The sequence below is a fragment of the Malus sylvestris genome, chromosome 8, assembly GCF_916048215.2.
Source record: "Malus sylvestris chromosome 8, drMalSylv7.2, whole genome shotgun sequence".
NCBI classification, from domain to species: Eukaryota; Viridiplantae; Streptophyta; class Magnoliopsida; order Rosales; family Rosaceae; genus Malus; species Malus sylvestris.
In genome coordinates this window covers 20436505-20458054 of record NC_062267.1, presented here as the reverse complement: position 1 = coordinate 20458054, position 21550 = coordinate 20436505, and the positions used below count along the sequence as shown (strand labels likewise).

The 21550-nt window shown below is 37.4% G+C and overlaps 2 protein-coding genes across 2 annotated transcripts; one reads left to right on the top strand and one right to left on the bottom strand.

The window, feature by feature from the left end:
* Positions 1-4083: 4083 nt before the first annotated feature.
* On the top strand, positions 4084-10247 carry LOC126631199 (uncharacterized). Its single transcript, XM_050301370.1, has 2 exons — positions 4084-4855; positions 9755-10247. Exons 1-2 carry the CDS (start codon positions 4477-4479, stop codon positions 10054-10056), a joined length of 681 nt encoding a protein of 226 aa, XP_050157327.1. The 5' UTR covers positions 4084-4476; the 3' UTR covers positions 10057-10247.
* Positions 10248-12013: 1766 nt separating this feature from the next.
* On the bottom strand, positions 12014-18083 carry LOC126632545 (histone acetyltransferase of the MYST family 2-like). Its single transcript, XM_050302969.1, has 9 exons — positions 17737-18083; positions 16851-16939; positions 16600-16659; positions 16107-16316; positions 15910-15978; positions 15220-15381; positions 13761-13854; positions 12800-12942; positions 12014-12423 (listed from the first exon to the last, which is right to left on the bottom strand). The coding sequence occupies exons 1-9, from the start codon at positions 18041-18043 to the stop codon at positions 12220-12222; spliced, it is 1338 nt and encodes a 445-aa protein (XP_050158926.1). The 5' UTR covers positions 18044-18083; the 3' UTR covers positions 12014-12219.
* Positions 18084-21550: the final 3467 nt, after the last annotated feature.

Below are 21550 nucleotides of genomic sequence, written 5' to 3'. Positions count from 1 at the left end.
TTGAATTTTTGTGCATAACTTTCTATGAATATGGCCAGAAGTGTATTCTAGAGAAGATGTAGTGTATCTCGAGTGTCTGTATATTACAACCATACGCACCATATAATGCCAATATGTGGTCGGCCTTTCTACTGGGATCGCTCACGAAATTACACTTTGGCATGATCGTTTGGAACATCCTAGATGAATAGCGATGCGCCGAATCCTCAAATCATCATACGAGCATCCACTAACCCGAAGTTTAGGTTCAATCCAAGGAATCGCATGTCAAACATGTTCTATGGGAAAACTAATTACTAAGCCTTCTTATGACAATATTCGTTCGAATCCTCCCATTTTTCTACAATGGATTCAGGGGGACATTTGTGGACCGATTCACCCTCCCTACGAACCATTTAGATACTTTATGGTTTTGGTTGACGCTTCCACACGTTGGTCACATGTGTGCTTGTTATCCACAAGGAATGTTGCATTCTCCAAACTATTGGCTCAAGTTATCAAGCTCAGGGCTCACCACCCTGACTATCCGATCAAATCTATTTGATTGGATAATGCTAGAGAATTCACATTTAAAACTTTTGATGACTATTGCATGTCGGTTGGAGTTAAAGTTGAACATCCCGTACCCCATGTTCACACCCATAATGGCTTGGCAAAGGCTTTCATTAAGCGCTTACAAATGATTGCTCGATCATTAGTCATATGTATCAAGCTCCCGATCGTTGCTTGGGGCTATGCAATATTACATACAACAAAGTTGGTTCGCCTGAGGCCTGTTGCGACACAACCATTTAATGCCCTTCAATTGGTTACCGTATATGAACCAGACATATCGCATTTACGCATTTTTGGTTGTGCGGTATATGTGCCAATCTCGCAGCCCTTACATAGAAAAATGGGGCCTCAGCGAAGGATGGGAATCTATGTCAGATATGATTCTCCTTCAATTATTCGTTACTTACAACCTTTGACAGGTGATCTGTTTACTGCTCATTTCATGGATTGTCACTTCTATGAGATAGTCTTCCCGTCGTTAGAAAGAGATAAAAATGTCAACGTTCCTAAAGAACAACTCGAATTATCGTGAACGACTCTCACTTTGTCTCATTTAGATCTTTGCACCACTCAATCTAAAACTGAAGTGCAGTGTATATTAGATCTCTAGAGCATAACTCAGAGCATGCCAGATGCTTTCACCGATCTAGCGCGAGTGACAAAATCACATATTCCAACTATGAATACGCCTGCAAATATGGATGTACCAAATATATGACGGATTTCCCTTTTGGAGGCCTAGGACGCCAATCTTGGTGATCTTTGTACATTAGCGGTTAGCCAATCATCTGCCCCTACACAAAAGCATGGCAGACCCCTTGGTTTAAAGGATTCACACCCCTGGAAGAGGAAATCCACGGAACAAGGTCCTGAAGAGCCTACCATGAATCCGACCATCGCTTACTCATTCTATCCAACTCATGAGGAAATTCTAGATTATGGAAGTGTCTTTGAAGAGACAAATCCTCATCCCGAGAATTGTGAGATTTTGGTCTATTATGCTAGCTTAGATGATGTATGGCATAGAAATGAGATGATTGTTGACAATGTATTAGCATTTGCAGTAACTACTGAGATCATGTTGAACGATGACATTGAACCCCGTTCCATTGACGAATGTCGACGTAGAATTCATTGGTCAAACTGGAAACAAGCAATTCAAGTTGAAATCGATTCGCTTGCGAAATGTAAGGTGTTTGGACCTGTAACTCCTACTTCTTCACATGTGAAGCCTGTTGGCTACAAGTGGGTTTTTGTTCGGAAGCGTACTGAGAAGAACGAAATTGTGCGTCACAAAGTTCGTCTTGTTGAATAAGGTTTCTCACAACGCCCCGGGATTGACTATGATGAAACTTATTCACCCGTTATAGATGTAATTCCTTTTCACTACCTTATCAGTTTGGTAGTTTCTGAAAAACTGAATTTGCAGCTGATGGACGTAGTAACTACGTATTTTTATTGGGATCTTGATACAGAAATTTATATGAAAGTTCTTGAAGGACTTACATTGACTAGCTCAAATATTTCCAAACCCCAAAACACGCTCTCAATTCGGTTAAGACGTTCACTCTACGGTTTGAAGCAATCTGGAATAATGTGGTATAACCATCTAAGTGAGTATTTGACTAGTCAGGGATATGTGAACAACTAACTATGCCTTTGTGTGTTCATTAAGAAGTCGCATTCCAGATTTGCGATTGTTGCAGTATATGTTGATGACATGAATCTTATCGAAACTCCTGAAAAGCTCGCGAGAACTGCCATGCACCTGAAGTCGGAATTTGAGATGAAAGATCTAGGTAAGACTCGATACTGTCTCGGTCTCGAGATAGAGCACTGTTCGGATGGAATCCTAGAACATCAATCGAACTACACCTAGAAGGTGTTGCACCGCTTTAATGAGGATAAAGCGAAGCCTTCGAGTACTCATATGGTCGTTCAATTGCTAGATGCAAAACGAGATCCCTTATGTTTGAAGGAGGATGATGAAGAGATTTTGGAGCTTGAAGTTCCTTATCGAAGTGCGATATGCGCTTTATTGTACTTAACTCAATGCACTAGACTCGACGTCTCATTCTCTGTTAATCTTTTGGCAAGATACAGTAATGCATCTACACACAGACACTGGATTGGCATAAAATACATCTTCTGTTACCTTAAAGGTACTATGGATTTGGGCTTGTTCTACCCTTACTAATCCTCGAGTGATGCCACACCCCCTGCTTCTCGAGTCGATTCTCACCTTGTTGGTTATACCGACGCAGGATACTTGTCTGATCCGCACACGCGTTCTCAAACAGGTTATGTCTTTACCTTAGTTACCGCTTCATCTAACCATGCTGAAATTCTCGCCTTACATAAACCAACTAGGGAATGCTTTTGGTTGAGAGCAGTAATGGGCTATATTCGAAGCTCCTGCGATCTTTATCCCGCCATAGATGTCCCTACGATGATCTTTGAAGACAACGCAGCATGCATCGAACAACTCAAGAAAAGTTGTATCAAAGGAGACAACACCAAGCACATTGCGCTGAAGTTCTTCTTTTCACACCAATAACAAGAGCATCAGAAGATTGAAGTCATGCAAATCCGTTCACAAGACAATCTAATCAACCTCTTCACCAAATCACTACCGAAGACGACAATTTAGAAGCTTGTTCATGGAATTGGTATGCCTAAACTTTCTGAGTTGTAACATTGCTATTTCTCTTTGGAATTATGTCAAACTCAGGGGGAGTATCCTGAAGATACTTGCTTGATTTTAATGTACTCTATTTCCCTACGATTAAGAGTTTTTTTCCCACTGGGTTTTTGTTACCTAACTAGGTTTTAACGAGGCACCCACCTTGGCCTAGCCATATCCCTGATGACGTCTTGTAGACGGTTCTTTTGACTTTGCACTTCTCACACATTTTTCCTTAGACTATGGATTTTGTCCCTACTCGGGTTTTTTCCATTTTAGTGAGACTTACTACTTATGCAAGTTCCTACCTTATTGAGAATAAGCGTTGTTCCTTAGAATCAGTGCCGACGAAACAACTTCCTCAATTTCTGCATGATGCTAAATCTACCTTGAGTATTTACACACTCAAGGGGGAGTGTTGTAAACTTTTCTAGTTTAAGTGTGATTGTGTGAATCCTAGATTAGATTTGATTCTAATTATCCTTTCCAATTACAACTTGTATTCCTTGGGGATGAAAGAATTTCTTCTCTCCTTTTACTACTATAAATAAAGGCACTATGTGTGAGGGATAACACACACATTCCCCTACAATTCTACAAACACATCTCTCTCAATCTCTTTACCCTTGCCGCCGGCCCCCCTTAACCTTGTCAGATAAAATAGGCTACAACAGTTCCATCTTTTTTTTGTAATAATTACAACAATTTAAAGCTCTATTTAAGTAAGAAAATAACATTTGACAATTCAGTTGGTAAACTATAAAATTTGACATAAAACTTCAAATTGTCACATCAGCAATCAATTTTAATTTGACAATTAAGTTGGTAAACTAAAAGTGGCTTTCTAACCACAATAGAATTTCTAATTTCATCCCATCCCAAAAAATAAATCAGAATGAAGCATTCCTCCAACCTGAGACTGCCAAAGTTTACAGTTTATGGACATCTTGAAGAATATCCTCATTTAACGCACTAATTGTGTCACTCAATACTATGATCTGATGGTATTCCTCTTCACTTGAAAGTAAGGAAATTTTTCAAATACCACAACAAGACCTCAAATCTTATAATATATAACACTGCCTTCCCCTCTCCCCCACTTCTTATTCATTATCCTCTGTCCGTCCGTCCGTCCGTCTGTCTCTCTCTCTCTCTCTCTCTCTCTCTCTCCCCACATACCTCTCCTCAATTTCAGAAGCTGAATAGTCGAGATATTCAAAGGGTGGGACGAGATTCCAATGGCAAGCGAATACAGCCGCTTCCGTCACCACCGCCACAATCAAAACCTGCATATGCATAATCATCAGAGAAGCATATTCTTGCCCATGTTATGTTCGAGACCATCCATCAAAGATGTGAGGCTTCCAAAGTCGGCTTCTGTAAAAGAAGACGCTTTGTCCCCAATAATCAGTTGCATGGGCCAAGTGAAAAGAAGCAACAAGGTCACTGGCTTTCCAACCCCTCTCGCCACTCATAGACTACTCACCATCTCCTCAAACCCTAATTCCAAGGACAATATCAGCAGCCCCAACAACCACCACCACAACCACCTCAAGTACTCCAAGCTCAAGAAACGCTTCTCTGGCAAAAACCTCAACAACCCTAATGCCGCAGCAGCCGCCTGTTGGAATATAAGTGTGTGTGTGCTGTGTTTTCTTAATGTTTCTAAGTTTAAATGTGAGCCATTGGATTATAGACCAATTGGACAGCTGAGATGTAATCTTAGCTTTAGTTTTGCATATTGCCACTTGTATCTATCTTATAGGATAGATTACATGAAGGGTTGTGATTTGAGTTGTGAATTCTCTTCTCTTCGGGTATATCCTTGCACATGACTTGTGTGCAGATTATGAATGAAAGAAAAGCTTTGTTAGTTCGGGTTTTCTCTTTGAACGTTCTAGCTGCATTCATCTGTGTAGGAAGAGATCATTCTTTTTCTTCTTGATTTCATTTCTACAAAACAGGGTCATATTCCTGATTGCTAACATGGCCTCAGAGCCAGGTTCAATCGCTTAATCTGGGAGATTGAATCTGTGAAGAGATCTGTGTCTAACATGGCAGGATCTGGAGGAGGTGATCTGAGGGCGCCGATCTTCACCGGCGAGAATTATGAATTCTGGAGTATAAGAATGAAAACTATTTTTAAGTCTTATGGACTATGGGAATTTGTGGAAAAAGGAATCGAGAGCTCAGATTCGAAGGGAGCTGCCTCAGATCTGAAGATGAAGGAGACAGAGGGATCGAGTGACGCCTCATTGCTCACGGAGAAGCTCATGAAAGATGCCAAGGCGCTTGGGTTGATTCAGGGAGCAGTCTCGGATGAAATTTTTCCTCGGATTTCACACGAAGAAACTTCTAAGGGAGCCTGGGATATTCTGATGCAAGAATTTCATGGAGACAAACAGGTTAGAAGTGTTAAACTACAAGGTCTTCGTAGAGAATTTGAGTATACCAGAATGAGAGATGATGAATCAATTTCTGTTTATCTTACAAAATTATTCGATCTGATTAATCAAATGAGAAGTTATGGAGAAGAGTTATCTAGAGAGAGGATTGTGCAAAAATTGTTAATTAGCTTACCTTCTGCGTATGATTCTATATGCTCTGTGATTGAACACTCAAGGGACATAGATGTGATTGAGGTTCAAGAGGTAGTAGCCTCACTGAAAAGTTTTGCACAGAGGTTGGAGAGACATAGTGAAAACAAAACTGAGAGAGCATTTGCAAGTTTAAGTGTGAATTCTAAGTCTGTCAATTCTCCTGGAAATCAAGGAAATAGATATCAAAAGAATTGGAAGCCAAAATACAAAAATTGGAATCAAAAGCCTGTCTACCAATCTGGAAAGCAATTTGTAGCTGCAGAAGGGGGAAGAAATCCTTGCAAGCACTGTGATAAGTACCATTATGGAGAGTGTTTTCTTAAAGGCAAGCCTAAGTGTCATTGTTGTGGAAAAATTGGTCACATTGCAAGGGATTGTAATACTAAGAAAAATGCTCAAGGTGTTCAGCAACTAAACTTTGCAGCTCAGGTTCCTTCTACAACTACTATGTTCTATGTAAGTAATGAGGTTGACAAGAAGACTATTGAAGATGTATGGTATGTGGATAGTGGTTGTAGTAACCACATGACTGGTAAAGAAGATATACTGATTGACATTGACAGAAGCATAACTGCCAAAGTAGAAATGGGAACTGGACAGTTGGTTGATGTTATAGGAAAAGGAAGTTTGGTAGTGAATACAAAGATGGGAAGGAGATATATACATGAAGTAATGCTTGTCTCAGGTCTCAAAGAGAATCTACTAAGTGTAGGGCAGATGATGGAGCACGGATACTTCCTTATTTTTGGAGATAACAAAGCAGAAATTTATGATGATTGCTCTCTTTCAAATTTGGTGGCTAAGGTGCCAATGAGAGGAAACCGAAGTTTTCCTTTGAAATTCCAAACAGATTTGCATCTTGCATTAAAAGCAAGTGTAAATGAGTCAACACTGATCTGGCATAGAAGAATGGGGCATCTAAATGTTAACAGTCTGAAGCTACTACAGGAGAAAGAAATGGTACTCGGATTGCCAGAAATCAAGACCACTAATAATGTGTGTGAGGGGTGTACTCTTGGGAAACATTGCAGAGACTCTTTTCAAAGGGAGACAACAAGTAGAGCTACTGGTCCATTGGAGTTGGTACACACAGATGTGTGTGGACCAATGCAAACCATTACCAAAGCTGGAAATCGGTATTTTCTTACCTTCATAGATGATTGTACTCGGATGTGTTGGGTCTATTTTTTGAGATATAAATCAGATGTATTCAATGTGTTTAAGAAGTTCAAGGTCACTGTTGAATTGCAAAGTGGATATAAGTTGAAAAAGCTGAGAAGTGATCGAGGGGGTGAATACACATCTATTGAGTTTAATAGATTCTGTGAAGAAGTGGGAATGGAAAGGCAACTCACTGTGGCATACTCACCACAGCAGAATGGAGTAGCTGAAAGGAAGAACAGGACTGTTGTAGAGATGGCTAGATGTATGATGGCTGAAAAGAGTATACCACTGGAGTTTTGGGCTGAGGCAGTCAACACTGCAGTGTATGTTCTAAATAGGTGTCCAACTAAGGCATTAGATAAGAAAACTCCATTTGAGGCTTATAGTGGAAGAAAGCCAGGAATCAAACATCTAAAAGTGTTTGGTTCTCTGTGCTATGCACATATTCCAGAGCAGCAGAGACAAAAGCTTGATTTAACTAGTACAAAATGTGTGTTTCTGGGATATGGAAGTTGTGAAAAAGGCTACAAACTTTACAATATTGACTCTGGAAAAGTCATTATTTCCAGAGATGTAGTGTTCAATGAGGAAGCTTGTTGGGACTGGAATACACAAAAGGAGTGTAGTCTTAAAATGCCAATTACGGACTCTTTCACTGAGAGAGGACATGAAACTGAAGGAACAAGGTTGAGTCAAGCTGAGATCTCTGAAAATGATGTTGAAATACCAGAAGAGAGTGAAGAAATACATGTTAGATCTGATTCAGGTCCACAGGATGTTGATCACACACCTCTGAAATATAAAAGTATTGCAGAAGTGTATGAAAGATGTAATCTGTGTATACTTGAACCTGAAACATTTGAAGAAGCTGTCAAGGATGAAGCATGGCAGAAAGCAATGGAGAGTGAAATTGCAATGATAGAAAAGAATAATACCTGGGAGCTTGTTGATAGACCATCTGATAAACCAGTAATTGGTGTCAAATGGGTTTATAAACTTAAGCTGAATCTTGATGGCTCGGTTCAGAAAAACAAAGCAAGACTTGTTGCAAAGGGATACTCTCAAAAGCCTGGTATAGACTTCAATGAGACTTTTGCACCGGTTGCTAGGCTTGATACAATAAGGACCTTGGTTGCTTTGGCTGCACAGAAAGGATGGAACCTTTATCAGTTAGATGTGAAGTCAGCATTTTTAAATGGAGTCTTGCAGGAAGAGGTTTATGTTGATCAACCCCCTGGGTTTGTGATTAAAAACAAGGAAGATGGGGTGTACAAACTCAAGAAGGCACTTTATGGTCTTAAGCAAGCTCCAAGAGCTTGGTATGAAGAAATCAATTCCTATTTCACCAAGGCAGGTTTTCAAAGAAGTCCTAGTGAGGCAACTTTATATGTGAAGATTGCTAAAGATGGAATACTTATTGTTTCACTGTATGTAGATGATATAATCTACACTGGGAATTCTAAAGAATTGTTGATGGAGTTCAAGACTGCAATGATGAGACAATATGAAATGACTGATCTTGGTTTGTTGCATCATTTCTTGGGTCTTGGTGTGATACAAACTGATAATTGCATTTTCTTGCATCAGAAGAAATATGCAAAGACACTGTTAGACAAGTTTGGTTTCAAGGATTGTAAACCCGTGGCTACTCCTCTGGCTGTGAATGATAAACTGTCTAAAATGGATGGTAGTGAACAAGCTGATGAAGGTCTATATAGGCAGATTGTTGGAAGCCTATTATACTTAACTGCAACAAGGCCAGATATCATGTTTGCAGCAAGCTTGTTGGCAAGATTCATGCATGGTCCTACTAGAAAACATATGGGAACAGCTAAGAGGGTGCTGAGATACATTCAAGGCACACTTGACTATGGTATAGCATATGAGAAAGGAAATGAAGCAATGCTTATCGGCTACTGTGACAGTGATTGGTCAGGTAGTGAGGATGACATGAGGAGCACATCAGGATATGCATTTAATCTTGGTTCAGGAGTGTTTTCATGGGCATCAGTCAAGCAAAGTAGTGTTGCATTATCTACTGCAGAAGCTGAATATGTTAGTGCAGCAGAGGCCACAGCACAAGCAATTTGGTTGAGATTTGTTCTCTCGGATTTTGGTGAAGAACAGGTTGAACCAACTACAATCTTATGTGACAATACATCTGCTATTGCCATAACCAAAAATCCTGTGCATCATCATAAGACAAGACATATAAACAGGAGGTTTCATTTCATTCGTGATGCACTGCAAGATGGAGAAATTGACTTACTGTACTGCAAGACAGAGGAACAAGTTGCAGATATTTTCACTAAGGCTTTGTCTAGAGATCGGTTTGAATTTCTGAGACAGAAGCTTGGAGTAATTTCAGCACAACACTTAGAAGGGAGTGTTGGAATATAAGTGTGTGTGTGCTGTGTTTTCTTAATGTTTCTAAGTTTAAATGTGAGCCATTGGATTATAGACCAATTGGACAGCTGAGATGTAATCTTAGCTTTAGTTTTGCATATTGCCACTTGTATCTATCTTATAGGATAGATTACATGAAGGGTTGTGATTTGAGTTGTGAATTCTCTTCTCTTCGGGTATATCCTTGCACATGACTTGTGTGCAGATTATGAATGAAAGAAAAGCTTTGTTAGTTCGGGTTTTCTCTTTGAACGTTCTAGCTGCATTCATCTGTGTAGGAAGAGATCATTCTTTTTCTTCTTGATTTCATTTCTACAAAACAGGGTCATATTCCTGATTGCTAACACCGCCACCACCACAACAACCACTAGAAACACCACCACAAGATGTAGTAGAAGGCAAGTGATTGTGAATAGTAAAAATGGTGGAAGTGGGCCCAGGACTAATAACAATGGTGCAAATATTAACCTTGTGGATTTAGATCCTCCTCTGCCTGTGATCAAGAGGGTGCCCAAGAAGCCTGCTGAAGAACAAGAAGAGGAGGTGAAGAGTCTTTGGAAGAGGAGATCTGGTGGGGTTGAATTGAAACGTTTGCAGCTTAAACAGATTCACCATCGTAGGCATCTAAACCAATCCATTACTGTTTGATGGGTTAAAAAAAAAAACCAAAAGGGGATTGCGAAAAAATATTCTTTTACATTTTTATTTTTTTTTTGGATCCCAATTTCGGATATATTGTTTGATTGATTATTCAGTGTTCCGATGAGTAGTGACATAATATTACGATACTTGTAGAGCTAATATTTGGTTATATGAATAATTAATACTCATTGATCTAATGTTTTATTTATTTGAATTAGCGACAAACCCCAACATCTGATATTCTTAATATTTTTTTAGGAAGATCTCTCTGCCTTTTCTTTTGTTTTCTTCTTTCTGTTCAAAGTAGTAAAGCAGGAAACTTATATAGAGAAGAATTATAAGTGGTGGCTAGAAGAACAGAGTCATGTGATGGTGTTACGCTGTTAACTGAGGAATTACTCCCGAATCGCCGAGGTTAAAAAGAATTGGAGATGAGAAGAGCCAGAGCCACTCATCCACACAAGTTGAACGATGTTTCAAGTAACTGTTCCTCGTAAGGTTGTTGTGTCGAGAAGTTTGAGGGTGAAATTTACTTTTCATTCGTAAGTAATGGTCGGGACTCGGGACTTGGCAGTGCCGTTATGTTAAGGGCGGTCCACATGCGTAGTTTTCAAGCGCAACAACAAGAACAAAGCATAGTATTTATCTTCATCCCAATAAAATCCCTCCCTAAAACTAATATTATAGGAACGAGTCAACACAATCCCACTCTGCAATCAACGAACGATTGCTCAGTTAAGAGAGATTTTTTAGTGTATTTGGAATATAAAGCGGTTCATTATGTGTCATAATAGAGAGATACTGAAAAATACATCTTCTCACCATTTATATTATGATAACATGTGGTGTTACCGACTTGTGTTCCGAATACATGAAAAATCTCTCCTATTAGAGTTTGTTTGAGATTGCTTATGGAATGAGCTTTTGATGCAAGATAAAAAGAATTTAAAAGCGCATATGATCCATAAAAGTGGCTTTCTAACCGGAAAGAGATCCTCTCCTGATCCCTTCCACCAAATCCACCCAATCAATCAATCCGGACATTTGAAATTTGATCCAACGGCTACAATTAGGGAGCTCCTTTAAAAGTTATGATAACTTTAGCCGTTGGATCAAATTTCAAGGACCCGAATTAGGTGATTGTGTGAATTTGTTGGAAGGGATCCTTGGATCAAATTTCAAGGACCCAAATTAGGTGATTGTGTGAATTTGTTGGAAGTGATCCGGAGAGCATCCCTTTCCTTTCTAACCATACCAGAATTTCTAATTTCATCCCATCTTCCACGGGAAACCTCACTCAATTGTTTCAACTCTGTTTCATAAAAAAATAAATCAGAATGAAACATTCCTCGTGCCCGAGACTGCCAAAGTTTGCAGTTTATGGACATCTCGAAGAATATCCACACAATGCACTGATTGTTGCCATGAGTTCATTAATTAATGTTTTGTGTAGAAAATGAGACTATCTTATGCGTATATAGGTGTAAATGTTGAAGGCTTGCTGGAGGTCCAAAGTCCCTTGAAGGTTTGAATATGCAAAATGGTTTGAAATAAGGTTTTAAACTGTATATTTTTTTTTTTCTTAAAAAATACTAATGTTGTTGAGAGGGAGGGGCAGAGAGAGAGGAAGATAGATTTTTTTTTTCTTTTTGTTAGTAAATGGTTTGAAACCGAACTAAAACCGCATTGAACTGAACCGAACAGAACATTTTAGTTGTATTTCGATTTTAGCTTCAAAAGTACACCAAACCAAACCGCTAAAAGTTTCTGTTTCGATTTCACGTTCACTCAAAATTGTACCAAACCGAACTGTAACCACCCTTGCTTAAAATTTATGAACTATTAGTGAATTCATTTTCTTCTTACTAAGTTGTCAAATATTTTAGGCTTTAAATCTAAACTAATATAACTTTGTAGCTAGCATGCATCTGATCTTCATCGGTCCCTCAAAATGAAGACCTGATTAGAGCATAACTCACATTACTGCACTAGTGAATGTTGTTATTGTTTCAAGCGACAATAGCAAATGACAATATTGCCCTAACCAAGTTATTCACGTCAACAACACAAGCCTAGTATTCAAGTTCAAATTTTGTTTTGATGCCTAGGTCTATATTTATACAAGCAGTCGCAAGTTTACAGGTTTTGAATGAAGCGGACTACTTATGATCACCCTTGCTCTTTATACGGCGTCCAAATCAGTTTGCTAACATCGACCTCGAGACCCCCACGTCCGGCGGCTTTTAGATGACGATCCAGGACCTTTGGGTCTGCACAAATGACATGCTGCCCCTTCCTGTACTGAATTAATTCTAGACTCTGAAGGGTGTTCAATATATCCTCTGCCTTGATGGCTGTCATGTCACTAAGCTCCTGCATGGCGAAACATCATCATATACAAGTATATATATCTGTATGTTCTACGAAACTCAGCAAAAACCATATGGCATTCAGATATATATACGATAACCCTAGGCTTTATAAGGAGAGAGAGCAATACAGGAAAATACAAACCCATGTTAAACGGTGTTTAAACTGTCCCAAGACAAATCCAGTATACAATTCTTAAGTATTTGGGTTTAATTCATATCGTGTAAAATCCCGTTTGGAGAATGGATACTTGCTTGGTCTCATTAGTAACAATCTCCATGCAATGTGCAAAACACTTCAAACACTCTCAGCATAGAGTTAAGCCACAACTATACGATGGTGGAGTCTTTGGTTTAACTAAAAACTTTGAGACACTCACCTTGATCGAAATATTTCCCTTGTGCTTTTTCAAGATATCTAGAAGCACCCGGGTCCAGTACCCTCTGTAACTCAGCAATCCTAGGTCAGAGAGGGGTCTTTCAGGCGTGCCAACTTTACCTTCTTTCTTTGATAGTTCATATGCTGCATCATATTTAATAAAACATAAGCATTCATTACTCGCAAAAATTATACAAATACGGACAAATGAGACAATCAAATAGCAAAATTTGACATCAGTCCAGAAATTGGTTTTGATGATTGACAGAAGGCAAAACTGTCTTCTGAGGCCTATTACAAACCAGAGTTATCAACAGGTCCATTCATAAGATTATTCCATCATACAAGAATGTGTCACCCTCTAGGCTCAATTCTATGACTAAAAATTTCTTAGGAGCATGAAGTGATGGAGTCGATCACATCATGTGGCAATAAACCCATGTTTATGCCTAGAAAATGACCAAAGTGATCCTTGTCATATAGATGATAGGCTTGAAGATTAAAAATAGGGGACAACTGGATAGCAGGGTATAGAGTCCACAAATACAATTAGAGACCTTTGAATTTCTTTGCAAGAGAAGATTTATATGTAAAAGCAACCTGCAAATATACAGATATGAAGGAAATTCTAGAATTTCAGTTCTAATGGTCTATTCCTTGCTACAGAAACAATTTAGTTAGAGAGCTTTACTTTATATTATACTATATTGTAATGAGTTTTGGCTTAATATGGTCTTCCACAATCTGCAACTGCAACTCATTGCAGGAATATAGAAGAATATTTCAAAAAACTTGTTGGCGCAAACCCATTAATAGATGTCTGTTTACAATGGTCCTACACAATTCAAAGATATTCCAAGGACTACCAATACTAAAGTCAGAACTCAATCATCGGGACAGAACAGAGACAATAGATTCAAAATAAACCGAAACAAAATAAGAAAGTAGGTCCCAGAGCTTACAGAAGGCAATCAAAAATTTTCCATAGCCTTTTCTTTGATACGGAGGGAGGGTGAGGATACATGCCAAGTTATAGGATTCCTCCGAATGCTTTTCCTGCATCACAAGAAATTACATAATTAGCAATACTGACAATTCAAGTTAACAAAGATAAACCAGGGTAAAATAATCTAACTAAAAACAGGAAAGTGCAGAAAATTCTTCAGCGACTTCAGAATCATTTCTACCCTTTCACATGTCTAAATTTGCAAGAAGAGAGAACAGACAAAATTCCAAATTCCAAGATACAAACAAACAAAATTCTCTACCAAGTAGAACTTGTATCCAAATGCTATTTTAGCACCCTCAGAATCAAAGTTCATTACTAATAAAATAACACTTGGTTTTCACAGTTAAATCCGCATACACCAAGCCACATATACACACAATAACAGATACGCAGAAATTTCTTACTATTATAGATGAAACTCAGGAAGCAGTAAATGCGAAGCTTAACCTTTGGACAGAAATGTTGGAATCTAAAGGTCTTCGCCTAAGCCAGTCTAAGACAAAGTATATGAATTGCAAGTTCAGTGCAAATGGAGGCTCAAATGAGTTAGAGGTGAGGATTGGAAATCAAGAATTACCAAAGAGCGACAACTTTCTCTACCTAGGATCTATCTTGCAAAAGAACGAAGAGTTGGATGGAGACCTCAACCATAGAATACAAGCTGGATGGATGAAGTGAAAAGAATGCATCTGGCGTGTTGTGTGACCGTCGTATGCCATTGAAGCTCAAGGGAAAATTTTATAGGACGGCAATAAGGCCAGCAATGCTTTATGGCACAGAATGTTGGGCGGTGAACCATCAACACGTACATAAAATAGGTGTAGCGGAGATGAGAATGCTTTGTTGGATGTGTGGGCACACGAGAAATGATAAGATTAAGAATGAAGATGATGTAAAGTAGGAGTAGCCGAAATTGAAGGAAAGATGAGAGAAAATCGGTTACGGTGGTTTGAACATGTGAAACAAAGGCCTATTGACTCTCCGGTTAGAAGATGCGATTACGGACAGAGGTTCAGGGCCAAAGGGATAAAGAAAGACCTAGGAAGACTTTGGAAGAGAATATAAGAAAAGACTTAAGAGTACTTGGATCTAACGGAAGACGTGAACAGAACTGAGTACAATGGCATTCTAAGATTCATATAGCCGACCCCACTTAGTGGGAAAAGGCTTTGTTGTTGTTGTTGTATAGAAAAGACGTATACAACTCAAGGTAATTCGGAAAAGATATATAACTTCCAGATAATGCAGGAAGAAATCATAAAAATGATGTTCCAATATTGGGACAAAGTTGCAAAAGGGAAGCAAGCAGGCTACAAATATACCCACACAGAAAGATGATATAATTCATGAATTCTAATACAATTTTCTCTTGCTTCTTCAATGGTAAAAGATAATGACAGCAAAAATATTACCTTGGAAAAATATCCAACCATATGGCAGCCCCGATCATCACATTCACATAAAATGTAAAACAGAAAGAGGTCAACATCATAATACAGGGTCTTGTGATCAAGAAACAATTTTGCCAAATAACAAAGATTCTGCCCATAAACCTTGTTCTTTTTGCCATCAACCTGATTCAATAGATTTAATAAATAAAAAAGACATCAGCCACAAACTCAATATCTGAACATGACAAAACGATCCGAAAACTTGCATAAACAAAAATATTCAAGATGATATTTCTTGGTGTATGCTTTTCACAGATTCACAGATGATATAGTGTTGATAGATGAATGTAGGAGGGTGTAAATGTGAAGCTTAACCTTTGGCAGGAAGTGTGGAATCTAAAGGTCCTCGCCTCAATAGTTCAAACACAAAGGATTGGAGATTAGGAAAGTGCCAAAGAGTGAACGATTTCGCTATCTTGGATCTATCTTGCAAAAGGGTGTGTGAGAGACAAAATTGGGGGGGGGGGGGGTGTGAAACTCACCACCCAAACAGGATATACAATGAGACAGCTTTTTATTTTCACAGCAAAGTCCATTACAGATTGCAACTTTTGAAACCACTTCAAACCTTCCCACATTAACTTATGAAAATTAACACAAGGTTTTCCTTTGACCATCACGGGGATATTGTGCAGAAACTATGCAACTAACCTCAAACATAGAAAGTGTACCACTTCGGTATATCTCATCACCAGGGGGATGCTTGAGATCACATTTTCTCTACATATGCAGACAGGAAAATGTATAAATTATTATGTTAATAACAGAAACAGTCGACTACAGTGTGTGAACTTAACCATGAATGAAAGATACTGTAAGAAAGGGAAAAATATTGAGATACAGCTCACCATATGCCTTTGAAGCTGTTCTTTGCGCTTCATGAAATTGAGACAAAACTCACAAAAGTACAGCTTCAAAGAGTCATTATATTCGGGTGGGAAGGGGGAGAAGTACCATGTCTCAATTTCATATCTTCCAAGTTCTATAGTTGCTATATTTTTCACTTTCGTAAACTCTTCGTGTTCACGCAAGCTGGCAGCATCAAGTTCCTCATGGCCCTATAATATTGCAAGAGCACCTTCAGACCATATATATACAAAATCTGAAACATATTCAATAAAGGCACAAGCTTTTGGAGAATTGATCCAATTTGTGTGTGTGTAAGAGCAAGAGAGAGAGAGGCATAAGAATTGATCCAATTGAGAAACATTAATGATCTAGACTATTAAATTCAGTTGTTAGCCAAAAGTGATGTCTATAGGTACATAATGTTTTCATCCAAAAAATAGGGATAAACAGCAGGAAAAACAAGAAGAAATAACGATTCTAATCAGTGGATACCTCTACATGTGTCTCATCAATCTTCCGCTTCTGATGACGAGTCATTTTCAAGCTTGTAACCTAATAAACCCGCATAGTGAAATATTCGCATAGGATATCTTGAAAATAAAAAGTACAGTACAAGCAACTGAAGGGGGAAATAAGGGCCATAATCATAAATAGCAGGATTTTCTTTGTACAACCCTAAACATTATCACAAGGAAAATGCTTGGAATTTCAAGTAGGGTTGACAATGAGGAAGGATGCATCACCTTGTCCTCCACTTTCTCATCAACTACAGCCTCCACTGAATCAAGATCAAGTTGGTCAAGTTTCACCCACTCGTCAAGCCTCCTATTGACTGACATAAGGAACAAACATAAGAACAACATCATAAGAAGTATTTCATTGAGATCATAACAGAATAATTTAATTAAATCACCCCCAGTATAAGACGTTGAAAACTAAGTAAATAATCACCTGATGGAGCTTATCCAAAAGTAAATTTTATAACAGTTCTGCAATCAGTAAGCTAATTGCCCTGTTCTATTATGATGGTATAAAAGATAGAATTTCCAGGATATCGAACACTGAGACTTTTTACGAGAATCAAACAACAAATCCACATATAGGAATGACATTAATAAAACAAGTTTTGTGTTGTGTATTATGGCATGTAAGGTTTGATTCATGAAATCCCTCGCACCAATTTTTTTTTCTATATATTTTTATTTCTAAAAAAGGCCTCACAATCTTCCATCATCATTAATCACAAAACTATCCCTCAACAGGACGAACATACGTCTAGCCACCACCTTTTCATCATCATAGAAAATGTACATTCATATTACTCCTCAATTTTTTTAGCAAACTTATTATGCTCATCGTCTTATATGTCACTCTACATTGTAACGTATCACTTTGTCAAAACCTCTACTACCAGCAACTTTTAAGAGATCTATCCCAAATTTGAGTAATGTCCCAGCTGAAAACTCAGCAAGTTCCCAAATTTAAGGTATCAATCAATTTAACCAGCTAAATAAATAGCAAAAAATACACTCTACCAAAAGGAAAAGAATTTAAAGTACAGATCAATTAAACCGAAAACCCTAACCCTAATTTGCAAAATTGGGCAGGCAACGAAGAGATTAAACTTACACTCAGTGTAGTGGACGTAATACTCGTAGTCGTTGGGCCCACCGCAATGGACTCTCCGTCGTTCAATGACCTTGACCGGGTGGTACTTGTTATCCCTCCACCGGCACATGACGCGCGTGCCGACCTCCAACGGAAGAATCGACGACTTTCGCTTCTTCAAAAATTCCGACTCCGGGCTTATTTCGTTGGCCGAAGGATGGTATCCATCGCCTGCCTGAAGCATTCTATCAGCGTCGCATGCGGCGGTGACCGGATTAGGGGTGGCAGAGCCGTTCTCTGCACTCGCCGGTGTTCCTATCGAAACCATTAAGTCGGTCGACCGAAAGGGGCTCTGGAATTGTTGGTAACTTGGTATTATTAGAAGCGGGATTAACTCTGAAAGGCCGTGGGCCGGGTCCGTGAGAGGACCGTATGTTTCTGGGCCGGATAACATAGAATATGGGGAACATTCACATACGAGATTAAACAGAAATTTATTTGTAGTTGTAGAACAGTCTAATAGTATTATTGTTCACTTATACGTGTGAGGTTTTAGGTTAGAACATTGTTGATGGCATGTCCATATTAATATATTATGGCTGACTCATTGTGTAGCTTAATTCTCTTTTCACATCCCTTAGTAGTGTCATTATATACAAACAATATTCTACTCTAATCAACATGACTAAACTCGATCTGCACTTTTCTTCATAATCTTTGATAAGCTAAATTATGGCAAATGCCCCTTCAAATTATGATTGATAAATTGATTGCATGTCATTTTGCCCTCGGCAGTCCACTTCGTCATTTCAGTAGTATGCTACTTGTTACTTTGGCTATCTTGCAGTCATTTATATACATTAAACAAATAAATAGTTGTCTAAACTATCTTTAAATTGAATGATTTTTTACAAATATAATCTTTAAATGATAATAAAAATAATGAATGATTCGAATTGTGATGTTTGTACGATGAAAATACTCTAATCATACAAAGGGGACATTTAAGTTCCCCAGTGGGGAACAGAAGCACCATCATCCTTTATTTAATAACTTATTCTGCTTATAATCTCAAATTGATAATTAATTAAGTTTTTGTGCTTAGAGGAGACTTAGGTGATAGAATGATTAATAAATGAAAGATTGGTCTGCAATTCTTATGAAAAAGGCCTCTTTGTATTTCAGTTTGACACTCCGTTCATCCCAGTGGACACCGTCCTTATCCACGTACAAAAATACATATGCCCAGCTATGGTTGCATTTTTGTTTGTTTTATTTGTTGTGGTACATCATGTTTCTACTATTATATGCTTTTTTACTGTCGTTGACAATAATTTAAAAAAAAATCACTTTTTTTTATCAAATACATTTGATGTTTCAGATTTTTTAATAAGCTGTTAAAAAAAAAAAAACACCACAGTCTCAAATCAACCCTAATACTAGGCCTGACAAATGGATCGTGTCTGTCGTGTTCATGTCGTTTTCGTGTAACACCTGTTATCTTAACGGGTCGGGTCGTGTCACTTTACCCAACGGGTAAAGTGATCCGACCCGTTATGACCCATTAAGAAAAATATAATTTTTTTTCTTAAATTTGCACATACCACACATTACCACATAAATATTACTTCAAAACATTAAAATATATTTTTCGTTTAAGTACTACATCTACACTTGAAAATAAGAGCCTAATAAACAAACATCCATACACTACTAGTCTATTACAAAATATTAAATGTGCAAGGATATGCAAAATGAAAGAGTTTTTGTTTTTAAGGTTGTGAAGCCTTTCTCAAAAGTTTAAACCTTACCAATGGAACTCAAAGCTTGCATTTTATTCCTTTTACAAAATCCTCAATTTTCATCGATCATCATGACATAAGATTTTGTAGTATCCACTTCTGTAAATATTTTAAATTGACAAACAAATTAATTCATTGTATTCATATAGGATTAAGGAGTGTAGCTGTAAAAAAATCATCAAAATCGGAGTTAAAATAACCGTTAAATCGTAATTTTTCGTTTATAACCTTCGAACCCGTTACTTGATCTCTTAATGTTTGTTTTTTGCAATTTTTTGCATATGTGATCTCGAAGTATATACAAACATGTTTGACGGTTGGATCATTGAAACTAGTTTCGTAAAATGCGTATCCCATCAAAACAATAGATTCACTAACACTTAAGAATTTATTCATACTTTCATTAAGTATAACATAAGATTTTGTGATATCCACTAGTGTAAATATTTTAAATTGAAGATCGAGTTCATTCATTGTATTCATATAGGGTCAAGGAGTATAGTTGTAAAAAAACATCAAAATCAGAGTTAATATAACCGTTAAATTATGATTTTTCGTTAATAACCGTCGAAAATTTTTGTCTCACTACTTGATCTCTGAATGTTTGTTTTTTACGATTTTTGGCGTATGCGATCTCGAAGCATATATAAACAAGTTTGATGGTTGGATCATTGAAATTAGTTTCGTAGAATGCGTATCCCATCAAAATGATAGATTCACTAACACTTTAGAGTTTATTCATACTTCATTAAGTATAACATAATATTTTGTGGTATCCACTGCTGTAAATATTTTAAATTGAAGATCGAGCTCATTCATTGTATTCATATAGAGTCAAGGAGTGTAGCAGTAAGAAATCATCAAAATCGGAGTTAAAATAACTGTTAAATCGTGATTTTTCGTTGATAACCGTAGAAAAGTTTTGTGCCGTTACTTGATATCTGAATGTTTATTTTTTGCAATTTTTGGCGTATGCGATCTCGAAATATATACAAACATGTTTGATGGTTGGATCGTTGAAACTAGTTTCGTAGAATGTGTATCCCATAAAAACAATAGATTCACTAACACTTAAATATTTTAAATTGAAGATCGAGTTCATTCATTGTATTCATATAGGGTCAATGAGTGTAGTTGTAAAAAATCATCAAAATCGGAGTTAAAACAACAGTTAAATCGTGATTTTTCGTTGATAACCGTTGAAAAGTTTTGTCTCGTTACTTGATCTTTGAATGTTTTTTTTTTTTCGATTTTTGGTATATGCGATCTTGAAGCATATACAATGAAGTTTGACGATTGGATTGTTGAAATTAGTTTCGTAGAATGTGTATCCCATCAAAATGATAGATTCACTAACACTTAAGAGTTTATTCATACTTTCATAAGTATAACATAAGATTTTGTGGTATCCACTAGTGTAAATATTTTAAATTGAATATCGAGTTCATTCATTATATTCATATAGGGTCAAGGAGTGTAGCTGTAAAAAATCATCAAAATCGGAGTTAAAATAACCATTAAATCGTGATTTTTCGTTGATAACCGTCGAAAAGTTTTGTCCCACTACTTAATCTCTGAATGTTTGTTTTTTACGATTTTTGGCGTATGCGATCTCGAAGCATATACAAACACGTTTGACAGTTGGATCGTTGAAATTAGTTTCATAGAATGCGTATCCCATCAAAATGATAGATTCATTAACACTTAAGAGTTTATTCATACTTCATTAAGTATAACATAAGATTTTGTGGTATCCACTAGTGTAAATATTTTAAATTGAAGATCAAGTTCATTCATTGTATTCATATAGGGTCAAGGAGTATAGTTGTAAAAACTCATCAAAATCGGAGTTAAAATAACCGTTAAATCGTGATTTTTCGTTGATAACCGTAGAAAAGTTTTGTCTTGTTACTGGTTCTCTGAATGTTTGTTTTTTACGATTTTTGGCGTATGCTATCTTGAAGCATATACAAAAAAGTTTGACGATTGGATCGTTGAAATTAGTTTCGTAGAATGCGTATCTTATCAAAATG